This window comes from Corvus cornix, chromosome 8 (genome assembly GCF_000738735.6).
Source record: "Corvus cornix cornix isolate S_Up_H32 chromosome 8, ASM73873v5, whole genome shotgun sequence".
Lineage (NCBI taxonomy): Eukaryota > Metazoa > Chordata > Aves > Passeriformes > Corvidae > Corvus > Corvus cornix.
This window is the reverse complement of record NC_046338.1, coordinates 16,627,097-16,643,628: the sequence shown is the minus strand read 5'-3', so window position 1 is coordinate 16,643,628 and position 16,532 is coordinate 16,627,097. Positions and strand designations below refer to the sequence as shown.

Sequence of the window (16,532 nt, the reverse complement as noted above, 5' to 3'; positions counted from 1 at the left end):
GAACTGTGAGTAAGGCTTGTTCAAACGTGTGCAGGTCAAAGCCAAATGGCAATGGATTATTCTAGGTTGCAAATTGGCATTTCAATTCATAAATTGTCTCTGAACTCTCCTCACATGCCTGTTGGGTAGATGAAAGAACTTGGCATTCATGACTCAAGGCAAAGGGCTGGAAGTCAAACAGCATTATGAAATATCAACTCACCCCTAATCCCCTCAGTAAGAAAGCCAATTGAACTAGTAAAATTTTGCTGAAACGTCCTGAAACTTCTCTCTACTTCTCTGTATCTCCACATAGTCTCCATGCCTATACAAGAACAGTTGATTATTTGGATAATAATAGCACTAGGGCTAAATTTTGTGATGGGAGTTTTACTGTATTAATGTTTGCCAAGTTCTAGTACTGCTTTCATTACCATGACGGTTAGAGGACATACAGCTTCTGAGAGCAGCACGCACCTGATCTTGCAGTCTTGCAGGACTGTGTCAGAAACTAACTCTGTTCATACTGTGGAAGGATACAGTTATGATTGCACTGGGCTACGGCTGGAAAGGCCTTATCCGTGGTGTAGCTCCCTTAATGACAGTTTGCTCCACAACTCAATGGTCTTAAAGTTGGGGTTTTGACAACCTTAAACGTGCCTTCTGCACTGAACAGCACTTTCCGTTACTTTCTAACATAATGAACCTCGAGTGATCTGGATTAGTTTGCTCTGGTGTAAACGATGTCAGCTCTACGGTGTTGGCCAAAACTCGTTCTTATGTGGGCTTTTGGCTGCCCTTGGCTGGGGTGGCAGCACTGAGGGGGCGGCCGGGGCCTCGCTCCGCGCCAGTCGCCGGTGGGAGCTGGGCCCACCCGGGGGGCTGCAGGGACGTACCTCGGTGCACAGGGCACGGCCTGCACCGTCACACCGCCGCTCACACTGGGCCCGGTGCCGAGCGCAGCCCAGGCCCCGTTACGGACGCGGTGCCCGGCGGCCTCACGCGGTTTCGAGGCCGGTAACTTAAAGCCGTTGCCGGCCCCGGCTGCCGTGAGCGGGATCTATCGCCGCTATGCCCCTCGCCCCGGCTGCGCGGGGGTTTTCGAGCCGATGGCTGCCAGCACAGCTGGGCCCTGTGCAACCCCGGGACCCTGCCCACGGCTCCCGGCAGAGCGGGCGGGGCTCAGGTGCGGGACGGGACGGGACAGGGGCCGCGGTGCGCGCTGGCTGCACGCGGGCGCGAGGGGTGGTGGCGGTGGCGGCGGGCGCGGCCGTCACGGCGCCGTCTCCGCCCCGCGCCCAATGGCGGCACCGCCCGCGCCCGCCCCGCCCCGCCCCGCCCCGCCCCGCCCCGCGCGCCACGGGGTTACTGCCGGGCCGGGGGCCGGGCGGCCGCACACGCGCCTCCTTCGCCTCCGCCTCCTCGCCGCCTCCTCCGCGTACCGCGGGCCGGGCAGCAGTGGCCGGCGCTGGGCGGCCTTGGTGAGGGCTGCGTTCTTGTCCCGTCCCGGCCCGGCCGGCGGTGCCCATGGCGTAGCCGCGCTGCTGCGCGCCTGCCCCGCGGGACGCGGCGTGGACAGACCTGCCGCCAGGTAGGTGCGGCGGCCGCGACCCCCGCCCCGACAGCGGCGTTCCGGGCCGGGCGCCCCGCAGGGATGCGCCGTCCGCTGGGGCGGGCACGGGGTGTGCGCCGCTCGAGGTGTCACCGTGCGCGGGCTGAGCGGGAGGGTCCCGGGGGCCTCCGCCGGGTGCGGGAGCTGCCGGGGCGGTCAGTGTCCGCGCGCGTGCCGTGAGCAGCGCCGGGAGCGGGGGTCGCCCCTCGGACCGTGCGAGCTGCGGGCCCCCTGTGGCAATTGAGGGGTGAGCCGAGAGGTGGGCGTCTGGCGAGGGAGAGCTACAGGTGTCCCAGCGTAGTCCCGGTGTCCGGCTGGTTGGTACGTGCTGGGCGAGTTACGGGCACCGAGCGAAACCCTTTGCAGATGCTCGCACTGCTGTGCGTGCGTGTGTGTGTCTTCGTACCCTTCATGAGGTCAGGTGAGAACTCAGCAATGTACGAGCAGAGCGTGAGTTTAGTGTGAGAATAATATAAAGGTCAGTTGTAATGTCCCTTCATTGCTATTTCACTGAGGAGTTGTTGACATGTGGGAGTTACTGTTGCATATTTTGCAGGGGATGCACTGGAGTCAAGTCACTGCAGGCTTCTGAGTACATCTCTCCTAGCAATAACAAGAATGTGCCTTCAAAGCTAGATGTGAATTAAGTAACTTTTAAAATACGAGCTTTCCCCAGTTTCAGGTGCACTTGTAATTCCAAAGTCATTGTCATTGGTGTCAAACAGCACGGGAGGTGATACTTCTTGTCCCTTTCAAAAAAAAAAAAGGACTTACTTCAGGCATAGTGTGCGTGTGCAGTTAGGCCTTTCCCACTTGCTGTGGATGTAACCAGATGTAAAGCTACTTATCTCAGTTCTGTTAAGCTGTTGCTTTTAAAATTGATTTGCTATAATTTAGTATTCTCAAATGTATGATCATCAGCACAGTTCATTTTTTTACAGAGACTTTCTGATAGTGTTTGTAACTTATTAGAGAGACACTTGGACAATCAAGTGCCATGATTTTGTTCTAAGAAAAAGTTTTTCTGGTTGGGTCTGTATTTATACCAATCTAAGCTTTTATCTACTTTTTGTTTGGTGAGGTCAAAGCAGCTGATATTAGACCCCCACTGGGAAGAAAACCCGAAGTGAGAGAGCTGCCTGCTAATCAATTGTGCATCAATGAGGTTTGTCTCATGGTGACCCAGAGGACTGATACTATTGTAGTTTTATATGTGAAAGACTTTACATGTGTAAATGAAATGTCTTCCCAAGACAAAATCTATTTGTTTATTGCTACTTATGAAGATTACTTTATTTCCCTTGCAGTCCATCCTTTTTTTCCACGAATGCCAGGCACAGCATGAGTTGGTAGCTGGGTTTTAATTAGCACTGCACAGCTGTCCTGTCAAAGTATTCCCAACAAGACTGTTAGTAAAATGTTAATGGAAGATGTTTATTCATTTTGAAGAGCTCCAGTTTAACCCATGAAAGTTTACAGGGCTTGAGTTCCAGCTGAGGAGGAGTTGCTCTTTGAGTGCAGACCTGGGCCGACACCAACTGCTGCAGCTGGTGCTCGGCTGGGGGAGGAAGGGAGGGACGCGTGTTGGAGGGGGGGCAGGTCATTGGCTTCCTTCAGTGAAGAGTCCTTTACTCTGAAACTTGCTTCCCCCAATTGTTTGCTGCAGTCCAGCCTTTTTAATCTTAAAGTGACGCTTCAAATTTTTCTCTCATGGCACGCTTTTTGTCCCTGGGGAGATCTTGTTACATTGTTGATTTTGATGCACATTTTGTGTGTCCAGAGCCTCATCTAGTCAAAGTGTGTAAATGATATCCACCAAGGATGTGGATTCTTTTAAAAAGTAAGCTTCAGTTTTTGTTCCTGCCATGCAAAACATCTTTCCATACCCCAGCATCTTGATGCGTGCCTCAGGAACATTGTTTTGAAGCCAATTGCTAAACCAGCAGGGGGAACACAAAACTTTCTGTCTATAAAGTCTCTCTTCCTACCATAGTTGTAATTTATTAAAACTTTGGGCTTATACTTTTGATACTATTTCTTTAGAATGTGAATATCAATTTACTTGGAACACCCACTTACATTGAAATAAACACATTATTTTAAAATTCTTGTTTATAAATTTCCTCTAGCAGGCATGTCTCCCATTCGTCTGGAATTTTTGTCATATTAGCCATTACTGACTTGCAAAAACATTAGAGGTTTATTTGACTGAAATTTCTCTTTGAAGATATTTGAAGTGAATTAAACCTAAGAAATGATATTTTGAGCAATCCTGCAAAGTTTCAGATATTAAACTAGACAAAATATTTTCACAGTGGAGCTCTTACTATATCACATTTATGATATAAAGATATCTTGAGCGCTCAAGTTGACTTGTAAAGCAGTTGTATTCTCACAAGAAACTATTTCTAGTATTTAGGATCTCCATAAGAGAAAATATTTTTAGAAATTCTCTTAGATTTTAAGAAGTACTTACTAGCTTATTATTGTAGAGGTCAACTGACAGTCCCAGTGCAGATCAATAAAGGTTTTCCTTTTTGATTCGTATTGGCATAATGATGAAGTCCTTTGTACCAGCAGTACTGGATGAAAAGACTATGGCCAAGGAAAGATATGTGGATGGCTTGCACCAGTCCATATTGCTTTCTAGTCTGTGAAGTCTGGTGCAGCCAAATGGCAAATACTGAAGGTGTGGATGTACAAACAGATGGCTGAATGCAAAGTGAAGAATGTGAATTAGCAGTGTGTCAGCTATTCCCCAGTCAGAGCTGGGGAACAGGCTCTTACCCACAGTAAATGTGAGAATCTTACTTCTTCTTGGGGTTAAGCCACCTTTCACTAATGGTGGGATAAAAACGTGCCAAGGAACATTTGCTGCAGAGTAGCCAATTTGCTGCTCGTGAGTGATAACAATTGTATATTCCACTAGCATTAGGTGTTAGAGAAAGTAGAGACAGTAAAGTTCATATGAAATTAACAGTGCTAGATCAGGTTTAAAGCAGGATATACAGGCTCTGGTTCTAGAATGGCACTGACTGCATAGTGAGGTATAAAATACCTATAAATGTATATGAAGTATATGTGTTTTTCAATGGCCATGCATTGTTCTCGAAGAGCATTACGTGATGTTGCCTGCTACTGAAGGTACAAAAGGGTGTATGTTCAATTCCATTGGCAATCTCCCTCTTCCGCTGTTTTCATGGAATCCCCGTACTTTTTCTCCAGGTGGTTCTCTGAGATGCTGAAGTGTGTAATTTGTAAAGCCAAAGAGAAATTTCTGTTTTAATGTGATTTGAAAATAGCAGTAAATCTTTGCCTACTTTGTCTTACAGTTCTTTTCTTTGATACCTCCAGTAATATTCTGTTAACACTTAAGACATGAAATACCAAGTCTCGGGCCATTTATGTGAATCTCAGAAAATACTCTCTGGGATACAGATTGCAAATGTCTTTGCAGTCACATTGCTTTTGATCTAGTTCCACAAAATATTTGTGTGTTATAAATAGGCATTACTTCTATAGCAGTAATATTTGTGGTGATTAAAAGTGGCATGCTAGTTTCTAGCCACTTCATGAATAGAAGCATGTTTTGCCATAAAAATGTACTAGCAAAAAGTAGTGCAATTGGAATTGCTTTATCCATAACTGTGGATTCGCATTTTTATGTGCTGGCAGTCATCCAATAGAGCAACATTTCTTGTGCTATTACAGCAACAATTAACTCTGTCGTAGCCAAAATGAAAGAGATTTACGCCTCTCTGAAAATCACTGAAAGAGGGACTTAAAAGCTTCAGTTTATATTCCATATTTTTATTTCAAGTGTCACAAAATAGATTTTTTTTTTTTAAGAAGAACTTACTTTATGACCTTGATTATCTAAGTACTCATATTTGTCAAGTTCAGCAGCGAGCATTTCATATATTGCATTTTAAGTGTAATAACTGTTGATTTGTACTGCTTACAAATAATTATGTCTAGGAAAGTCTGCTAGTTTCTGATGTATGCATAATCAAATGAATGGTGTTTTTGAGGAAAATGTGAAAATAATAATTTCATCTTCATCTTGTGAATAGTGCTTTAAAATGAGCTATAACTGCTTATTATTAACAAATTTAATTGCATTATATTTAGCACTTCTCTTTAATAGCCTGTCTAATTTCAGTACACTAGTTGGCCAAATTTAGATTTTTTTCTTTTTTTTCTTTCCTGTTGCAAGATGTTGTAAGGTTTTGAGAGTCAGCTGGAAAGCGCCTCTCTTTTAAATAATTTCAGTTGTGACCTTGCAAGAGACCTGTTTAGATTGCAGGAGAACAGCTTCTCTAGAGGTCTTGGGTCTGAAACAGGTTAATTATAGAGCTACTATGTAGAGGTTGTTTTTCTGCATAGAAGGCAATAGGTGCTGTGATACATAAGGTGGTGTTAGTGATTCTAAAGAATAATGACAATTCACTTATTCTCTGATTCTCCTTTGTAAGCACAGGTATTTTCTGTTGGAAATCAGTGAGTTATATTGTGTGAGTCAGGGACAATAAAAAAATCCCAAGGTATCCAGTGAGTTTACTGTGTAGTATAAATCTGCTGAATTAATGTATTTCTTTGCCAAGAAGCTGGAGGTGGATTGAAGACTGATATGTCCTCTTTTGTCTTACATTTAAAAAGTAAGTTGTTACACTGTAGCTGCATTTGACACAGTGTGATTGAGAACTATGGTAGTATTTTATTGCACATGTGATACGTTGTTTTTGATAATGAAACAAAATTCTATTTTACTTTACGAAGTAGCTGTTTTAGTATTTGAAAAGATGGGCCTTTTCTTGTAGTGAAGCTATTGCATTAACGAACCAAGTCAGTATGTACAGCTTGTATTCTGTGATAGATTAGTTCCTCTCTCCAGCATTTAACATGACCAGTGTTTCTGAATACTTGTAGATCTGGTGATTTGGTTCATTCCAGTGATGAGGTGTAGCAATTTCCTTCTGGCAGATAAGATGCACAGATTATTTATATGACTACAGGAATTTGTTGTGGTTTTCCCTCTCCCTATACCTTTTCCCAAAGATTTTTACAGCTGTCATTTATATGTTTAACGTAAAATGATCAAAGGAAATTCTGAATGGTAAAGATTTTATGGGAGTGTATCTCCATTCTGAGTGGAACATTCTAGTGATTCATACCTTGACTGAAACAAATCCCCAGTGAAGAGCTTATAAATAAAAACTTGTATGAAAAAATTTTGCTCCAACCTGAATGTGTTTTTCTGCTCAACAAATGGAATTACACCATTATTATTATTATTTGACAGACAGTCAGGGAAAGGGCAGATACCCCTACACAAAAGGAAACTCTTCTTGACTCATTCTTTTAACTATGTGTCACTTTAAGGACTTCCCTATTTGTGTGGGAGAAGTTTCCTATGAGATGTGCAGCTGAAATTTTAGTGGCTAACAGTTAACTTTTGGTAAATGTGTTTATCTTGCATTCTTGTTTATCAAACTGAAGAAATACTCTATTAATCTACCTGCCTCTTAGAGTTTACCTTATTCTAGAGACCAAAAGACATGCTTCTTTTGTTGTTCTGTTTCGTTTGGCTTTTTTCCAAAATGTGGGTTTGATTATGCATGCAGTTAACTTTAAAATACCAGTAATTAATATTTCAACCTGTTAATTTACATCTTGTAGTATCTAATGGCCCATGGCAGTGAGAAGGGCTGGTTTGTATCACCTCATCCAATTCCCCTGTAATGGGAAGCACTGATTTTCAGTCCTGTTCACTTATTTACTAACTACCTTTTTTGTGTTTGTTTTTCGCTTCCCAAAGAGGATTGCGTCCTTATACAGTGAATTTATGTTTAATGCTATAGTCTTGCTTTTCATCATTATTCTTTGTGGGTTTCTCACAATGAACCCAGACAGTTTCAGGTATTTACAGGTCATGGTTTCAAAACTAATTTTCTAAAGGTGTAGATGTCATTTCAAGATTTTAAATCCACCAGACACTGACTTAATTTGTTTTCCTGGTAGGAAGGTTCTAGGTAGAATATTTCTAGATGCAGTCCTAAGGTTTTGCAGTTCAGTCTTGAAAAAAATAACAGCTCCAAGCATTCATTGACAGCAATTTGCTGAAATCTTTGACCCTGAGTGGAAGAAGCCTTGCTGAATTGTTGGTAACTTTTCATCCTGCTATGGCTTCAATTCCACAGAGATGCCTTCCCTAGGGTTATATCTGTCTTGATAGGTACATTAGAGCTGTTATCTGTTTAGTTTAGGTGTGCAATTAGAAACTCAGCCAAGTAAAACTTAAGATGAATTAAATTTGTGTAAAATTGTTGGCTGCTGCTGTGTTTGTGAAGAGTAAGATAGTTCAGTGCCAGGAAACCCATTCTGTTTCCAATTAGAAACAATAAAAGACATAAGTAATTAGTCCAAAGAAATTTAACTATGAGAAGAAAAGTTTGTAGAGATGTTTTTTCATGCAATTTATGATGATCTTGCTCTTCCTGAAGATTTCTAGTGCTTTTGTTTTTGTTTTAGGGTAAACTTTTCAGAAGCAGCAAGTCCCATTTAAAAAACGTGAGCCTGGTTCCTGTTAGTTGTGGTGAGATATTACTGGTTAATAGGGAATTTGAGTTTTATTTAAATGTACATTTGAGATTTCTTGGGTTGCCATGTTTTTTATGTATGTGTGTTTCTAGTAATCTCTGCTTTTTTTCTTCCTTCTGCTTCCTGAATGTGTATCAAGAAGATGGTATATAATTGTGCTGCTGGTGTTTCCTGGTAAGATCCATCTTCTAGTTAGAAGTTGGAAGCAAAATGCCTAAAGTTTTATTGTCTTTGTAGGCAGCTGTTAAGGGGGTGCTGCTGTGGCCAAGGTGAGGTCCTGTTATAACTCTTTTTGCTTGTGAAAGAACAGAGTACCTCGGAGTTGCACAGAAAATACATGGCTGAAGCTGGTATTAGATTGCAGATTGCTTGAGCCATTACAGTATTAGAGCTGTACAGCATCCCAGCATCTTGTTTTCTCCACTCCCTTTAGAAATGTCCTGATGTAGGAAGTGCCTGAGGGCTCTACGATAAAGTAAAAAAATTCTGATTTGGTACTCAGATTACGTGTAGGGTGTTGGTCTTGTTAAACTCTGTCCGCAGTGCCATCTGTGCTTCCTCCTGCAGAGGTTCAGTAACCTCTAGGAATTTCTGCTGTTGTCAAAAAGCAATCTGTTCCAGACTACTCCTTGTGGAAGTCTTGTGTACTCCTTCCTCTTTAAAGATACCCGAATGCACTTCCTTCCCTTCCACCTATTGAAACCCTCCTACATCCTGATCCTGTAAGAGACTATTCTCTTGTTTACACTTGGTAAGCAAAACCTTGCCCCTCAGCCTAGGAAGATGCAGCTGTATGCCTCCCCATGTCTGGGGGAAGGGAAGTCCTGGGAACATGCAACAGAATGATTTTTGTCCTGTTTCTGTAAACTATCTCTTACTTTTGTGCTATATTGTGCTATGATTCTTCAGCTGAAACTTCCAGTGTCTGGTGTCATCCAAACTCACAGCAATAAAATCAGGTGATTAAAAAAAAAAGAAAGTTGTGAAGCTGAAGGAAAAATGGGTTATAAAAGGATGCTGAGAATAGACACTCTCATCCAAACTGGGGCTTCATTCCAGCTGTGGGCCAAATATGTACCAGGTAACAAAATCTACCTCAGTATACTATTACTAAATAGGTGGAATGGTTTCACATTTTTGGTGGAATTATTTGTGTATATTTTTCTTCCTGTAATTTGGCAGGCGACATTGTAATACATTAATAAGAAAATAAACAAACAAAATACTAAAACAAAAATCACATGGAATAGAGGGGCACAATTGCTAAATGGCATAAAACATCTTCCTTTGGCACTTTTCCAGTTCCCATAGCCTTTAACTGTGACTTGTTGAAATGTCCCATTACAAGCACAGCAGCATGTGAACTGCAGGACATCAGAGTTACTTTTTCCCTGGGCTTTTGATATGTCAGGATTTTTAGTTTTATTACTATTCATATATTCCCTGAAAATGAAACCACTTTGTTGTTTCTAAACCAAAATCTATGTTATAGTTTATGAATAAGTTACTATTTTGAGTTCTGAATGGTGGAAATTTGTGTATATGCCTTGGACATAGGCATTTAAAAATATGTACAAATTTTCAGTTCCACATGAACATTAATTCTAATCTTATTAATCAGCTTTCCAACCTCTATGTCCGCAAATCATGCGGAATTGACATGATAAATGTCAGCTAATTAAAAAAAGATATCTTCAAAAATGCATATTTAATAGGAGTAGGGTTATAAATAAACTCTTCCAAAAACTGTGCTATTCCTAAGTTTATAGAACTACTCATACAGTTAACTATTGTGTTGGTTTTTTTTACTTGAGATTGGGTGTACTTGATTACAAATGATTGCTTTTTTTTTACTTACACATGGCACGCATGCATTCATTGCATTCGCATAGGGAAGCAACCTGGACAAGTGGGAGAAAAACCGGTTAAATCAGTGAAATGGTTGCCATGCGTAAAACAAGCAAACAAAAAGTGAAAAAGCTTTGGCTGTGAAGGCTGCCTTGGATGGCCTAGAAACTTGGGTTCATGTTGCTATGGCAAAACAACACAAAGGGGCAGATCCTGCTGGCTTTGCTCAAGTATCCCCATTCACTTTGTTGGGACTTGTGATGTGACTTAGAGAAGGAGGATTTTTGGCTTGCTTTGGTAAAGAAGTGTTTGTTAGCAGTGTTGTAGAGAGCTGTGCAATCTCTGGCACTACACATGGAAAGAGGAGGGGATTACCAGAGTCCATGTTGATAAGGAGGAGAGGAAGTGGAAGTTATTCTTCAGGCAGTAAAGGAAAAGTTTAGACAAGAAGGACAGAGTTAAGGCAGGGAAGAACTTGTATGGGAAAGGTAGGCGCTGATTAATGGCGCTGTTAATGGTGGCTGTTGGGGAAGGGGCTTAAGGCAACAGAAATAAAAGGGGTGAATAAAACAATAAGTTTCCAATTCAGCAAGAAATGTGGCAAATTCCTATTCTAGAGAAGCCTTTAATAGGAAACAGAAACACCCCAGAATCTGTCGCTCAGTCCACCAGGTTGGACTGGGCAGCGAAGCTTTGAAAAAGTAAGCAAAAATAAATTTACCAAGAGAAAAAAAGTTTGCAAAAGTTGAAGCTAAGGAGACTGCTGATTTCAAGAAGACCCAGTACATAATAGGTACTTGGGTAGAAGGACAGAACAGAATCAGACTGAGCAGAAAGGTGCTCAAATGTCCTGAAGCTTAATCCCTGGGTGTACACTTGTTCATTTTCATTTATAGTTCCTCAAGCACTTTAGAGCAGAGTCCCATGCCCTTTCGGGAGAGCATTAGGCTGGTGTGGGGGTGGATACATTTCTGCTAGTGGCAGAACAGTGCAGCATGTGATTTTTTAGTAACAAGTCATCCATAGGCCACAGAGCTTTATGGTCTGGGAGTGCCTGTCAGTAAGGACTGGAAAATCCTTAGGGAAAGGTGTTTTTTTAAGAGTAAGCATCATGCTTGTAACCTGTGAGTTCTTCCATCTTGTTGTAGTATTAGAGGTGACTTTTTAGTTCAAAGGATAGCTTTAAAAAATCTAAAGACTGAAATTCTGAGGAAGATGAGTAGCAGATTTTTCCAAAGAAAACTATTTCTGTTAGTGAAAGGCAGAGAGAAAACAGTAGTGCACTCAAGTGATTTGTATTTTGTCTGCTGCTGGCTCTAATGAATTTAGATTGCTTTAAATACCACTGAATTAAGGAGCATTTGTTGTCCTCTAGCTTAGCATAGCAATGAGATCTGTCCTTCCAGTCAGCGCACTTCGGTATCTTTCAAAAGCACCATGCTTTTCACTGGGTTCTAGCTAAGCCTTGTGTATCAAAATTCTCATGGGCATCAGAGGCTCCTAGCTGAAACCAAATTAAAACCTTATGCTTTCTCCTCTCCTTGTTCTTATGTGCTTCAAAATGTGTTTTCTCCCCTTCCATTCTTCCAGTCTTCTTTCAAAACTAAAAAAATAGTAAAAAAATAGTAAAAAAATAGTAAAAAAATAGTAAAAAAATAGTAAAAAAATAGTAAAAAAATAGTAAAAAAATAGTAAAAAAATAGTAAAACTTTAAAAAATAATAAAGTAATAATAGAATGTAGTAGTAGTAAGATTCTTCCTGATGTTCCCAGTGGCACTCCTTCCTGATTGGATCTGCATATATATATATATATATATATATTTTTTTTTTTTTTTTTTTTCCCCTCAATGAAACAGGGTCTTTGTGCATTCTAGACACTCACTTTTAGCAGGACTAGTGGCCTTTACAACAGCAAATTTCACTGAAAATGATCCTGTGCTCTTCAATGGTTTTGATTCAGGTGCCCTGTTTTGCCAGCCTTCCTTGCAGCTTGTCATAGTATAAAGCATTGGCATGAAAACATATTTAGTAAACACAAAGCTCTCATGTCTTCTTCTTTCTCTTCCACATGGGGATTTTTTGGTTATACTTTTAATATGCCCTTTTGTGACCTCATTTACAAAAATAGCCACCCAGATATACCCCAAAGGAAAAGATGATTCTCTTGGAAATTTCTTTTGAATCTCAAGTTGACTAGCAGTTGTGTTTACTTCTTGGATAAATAGTTTATGTTCCTTATCCCTTTGCACAGCTTTCTTCTCTTATTTCAAAGGAAATGTCTTCCTATATTGTGGAGTGGCTCTACTTTTCCTAGTTTGCAGGTTTCACATGTTTTTTTAGTGACAGCAGGCCTTAGACTGAAGCAAAATCTGGCAGATTTTGCACCACATCTTAATTTTCTCATGTTCTTTTTTTTATTGTTGTTGGTTTGTTTCTGTTTGCTACTGTCAGATGGTCACTTAATAGCAGCTTTGTAGCTGACTCCTGTCATAAGTGAGGATGATCAGGTTTTGCAAAATACTGACAAATTGCCTGCTTAATAGGTTTATTCTTAAATGAGTTATTAGTAGCAGTTTTGTCTTCTGGCTTAAATTGCAGCTGCGAACCTGACAGTTTGGGTATCATTCATCCTAAATTCATGAAGCTGACTGTCAGTTTGTCACCTCTTCATGTTGTTTGCTATTTGCCTTCCTTTTTAAGTTTGTGAATGCATGTCTTCAAGCAAGGGAGCTCACTCTTCAGAAAGCCCTTCCAAATTTTCATTTAAGTCTTCATTATTCACCCTTCATGAACTGGCAGAATCAGGGTAGAAGTTTAGGGCTTTTCAGTCATATACTGGCAGCTCTTAGTTATACCATGGAAATGTATTGGTCAGTGGGTTGTGGTAGGAATCAAATTACTCATACAGACAAATATGTATGTGTTCTCTCTGCCTTTTAAATTGTCTTTTTCAAAAAGACTTTCATCAAAGTTGAATTGAAACTTGACATTTTAACATACTTAGATGCTCAGGTCAGAATAGGATTCTAAACAGCATTGCTTTCTCTCCAGTTGTTTCCCTGTGTTCCCTCTTTCTATCCAACTTGGTGCCTTATAAAAATGTCACTAAAGAATGAGAGGTTTGTGCTGATGGGACAGTGATCAAAGTCAAGTCTTGTGTTTTCTATTTGATATATTAGTGTATGTGCTGTAGTTGCTCTTTTTCTGGTTTCTCTTCTGTTTGTTAATGTTGGTGGTGACATGATTGCACACCAGTAACTTGGGGTTCAGAATGCTTCTTCATTGCCTATTTGCACACATGACATCTTGCAGAACATTATGATGGTCTTCTGTAGATAACACTGATGAGAAACCTCATTATTTGCTCTATTTGATAATTTTTCTTTATGGCAGCATTTAAAATTTGAATTTGCAACCAAATACTATCACCAGGTAGCATTAGGTTTCTTTTCATCTAGAGAAATAGCAGCAAATTATTCCAGTTTATATTTGACTTCCCAAATGATGCTCAGTATTTGTCATGTCTTGCCATTTTGCCAAAAGTGCATCTTACGTGGGACACTGAGCTTGAAAGTGACCTGCATGAACCCCATGTTGTGACAGATGGTCAGCTCCTTGCTCGCCCCATACACTGCTGTCCTGCAGAAGTGTGTCTGGGTGCTCCCAGCAGCCTGCAGAGCTGCTCCTGGGCTTTCCTCCCACCTTCCAGGTGGAATCTGAGGAGCTGCCAAGACCGGTTGGAGGTTCCAGGAGTTGGGTGCCAAGTGAAGAATCTCTTGGAGGCTGGAGTTCTGGCCTTGGGCACTGACAGCCCTTTCAGGTGTGTGGATGCAGCTCCCTGCACACAAAGCAGTGTCGTCCCTGCCAAATAACCCGTGGAGAAATGCTGCAGAGGAGTTTCTTGTGTTTTCCTCGTAGCCCAAGGAGTGCTGGTCTAGGTGCAGGTTTTTTGTTGAGCAGACTTTTGCTGGTGCCCAGCATGGCACACACTGTATAGCAGAATCTGGCCCTTTGTCCTTGCGCTTAATTCCATTTTAATGTCAGCAAGAACCTTTTAAATGGTATTCATGTTGCCACAGTTTTAGATTTTTTGGTCCTGACTCAGCATTTTGCTATCACTTAGCCCCATAATGGGGGTTTGTAATTGCTTGCATTGCTTTATGGTGAGTGTTAGTGGTTGCCAAGGCACCATCTGTCATCTGCTCCCAAAGGCTGGTAATGAAGTAAAGTAGATACAATTTTTTATTTGACTGAACACAATACTGACATTCTGGTTCTTTACCTTCTTGGTGTGTAATCTGATTCTAGACATCTAAATGACTGAGAATAGATTTAAAAAAAAAGGTGGAAGAGGATACTGTGGATCTGGTTAAGCATTTCCCCTCCAAAATCTGCAGCATGCATTCTGGGGTCAGAATTTTCAATGTTTGTAAGGCTTGCAGGCATCAGCTGTATTGTCGTTTGTTAGTATAGCACACTAGAGTTGTTTAACTGACCTGGTATATCATCTCTTGAAATCTCTTAAAATAAAGATTCTGACCAGTTTTATGTTTATATTTAGTGTCAAGTGGCATTGAAAAGTTTTCAAAGTTTGTCATACTGAGAAATGATGAATTAAATCGAGTTACCTGTAAACCAGCTAGAGCACATGTGAAACACTTCTCCATGCTATAATAAAGGTAGTAGCAGATAACGAAGCAAAAAATGTTTATATGCCCCAGAGAAAGTCTGATTACTTAAAATAAACATGTCTGAGGGTGTGAGTACCACTGGCAGGCTTCAAGTGGGACTTTGGTATTAGCTGACAGAAAGGACTCTGGGATCTCACTTCCAAGTAGATCCTAACTTGCACAATATATAATATAAGGGAGCAACATCTGCAAAGAAGTACTGAAATACAGGGGGAAGAGTACTAGGCCACTGGTACCTAGGGTATCTGGCAATATAAAATGCATTCCTCTAGTAGTCCTTTGAGAAAGTTCTGTTTTTCTTCTTAAAAGAGAGATAATTTAAATACCTAGTAACATTTCTGTAAGTTGTATTTGTATTAATATTTACTTTTACTTCTTTCTGTAGGCAATTAAAAGTCCAGAAGATCTGATTTCAAAGCACACCACAAATTTCAAAGAAAGTAAATCTACATGAAGAGCTACAAAGGAACTTGATTTGAGAAGACACAGCATTTACAAAAATGTCGTCAAGTTGTGTGACTTCAGTGTTTGCTTTGATCGTTTTGTGCTTTGCAGCTGCAGGTAGGTGGTATTATGTAAATCATGCATTCAGTGTAACTGATCGTGCATATTTAGAACTGTTGATCAAAAATACTTTTTCATGCTGAAAAAATGTAGGTCACCTAAAGTTTGTTTATGTCTAGGTTTTCAATAAAACTATTGTGATCATAATTGCATCATATATGATGTGAGAAACAATGCTGTTCCTATAAGAATGTTTTCTTGCACCTATGTTCACCCTTAAAATAATTTAAGAACTGCAGTAGTAATGTGAATTAAGTTATTTACTTACTTATTTGTAAAAATTGCATGGTGCACATATATTATAAAGGGGAGGGTTGATATGAAAGCCTTTGGGAGTGGAAGCAGGGTAGCTCTGCCAGCATGATGAACTATTGGCTCTGTCAAGAAGCTGGATTTATTTCCCCAGGTGCAGGGTTGTGTTGGTGGAGCTGAGGCTGCTAGAGTCTCTCTAGAGTTGGGCTGAAAGGGTGTACCAGCTCAGCTCCATGCTGCTTCCAAGACCTATAATCTGGAATTAAGACCCAATTATTTGACTTTATAAAAAATATATCTCACAAAATCCCAGTAAGGTTCATAATACATCACTGAGTCTGTCCATCCTTCCTGGATTATTGGAATAAACCTCACCTCGGTCGTTCCTGACAGTTGTCTAATCTGTTTATAGTTAACCATCAGTGCTGATGGCAAAAACCTTTTAATAACAGTTGTCAGTGTTAATGGAGTTCTTGTAGGTTAGGAACATGCATTGCCGTTTAAGGGGATTGTTGCTGTCCCACATTTTGGCCTAGCTGGGGATTTTGAAAACAGTATGTTGCAATAACTTATGACAGAGAAAGGAAAGATCTGTGGAGTTCAAGTACATAGTTTATAGTGTCGTTTCTTCAAGCACTGAAGTGATTCTACTCAGTATGTTTGTTTGTCAAAGTTCTTTCTGTGGTTGCAAGGGGAAGCCTCTTATGTGTCCAGCTTGTGTACAGCATGAGTCTTTGGAGAAGAGGCCAAGTGGATATACAGCCAGTCAAAATGAGACAGTGGGAAAAGCGGACAGTGGACAGATGGCTTGCTTAAATACGAAGTGTCCTCACTGTGGAAAAGATGACCAGCTTTGGAAGAGACAAGGCTGAGCAATTAAATGTGTTACAATTTGGCTTCATTTCATCTTCAGCATGGAAAATTATGTTGTTTCAAGCCCTCAAGCCTTGTGGGACTTTCTCTGGGTTTGACCTCCTTGAAGGCA

General features: G+C 40.9%; 1 protein-coding gene across 2 annotated transcripts in view; it reads left to right on the top strand.

The window, feature by feature from the left end:
* The first annotated feature begins 1,374 nt into the window (after window positions 1-1,374).
* Window positions 1,375-16,532, top strand: part of TGFBR3 (transforming growth factor beta receptor 3) — a 119,047-nt gene continuing 103,889 nt past the window's right edge. For both annotated transcript variants that reach the window (XM_039555862.1, XM_039555861.1), the window contains exons 1-2: window positions 1,375-1,570; window positions 15,117-15,292. In XM_039555862.1, coding sequence (XP_039411796.1) covers window positions 15,232-15,292 — 61 coding nt within the window. In that variant the 5' untranslated portion in view covers window positions 1,375-1,570; window positions 15,117-15,231. The remainder of the gene's footprint in view (window positions 1,571-15,116; window positions 15,293-16,532) is intronic.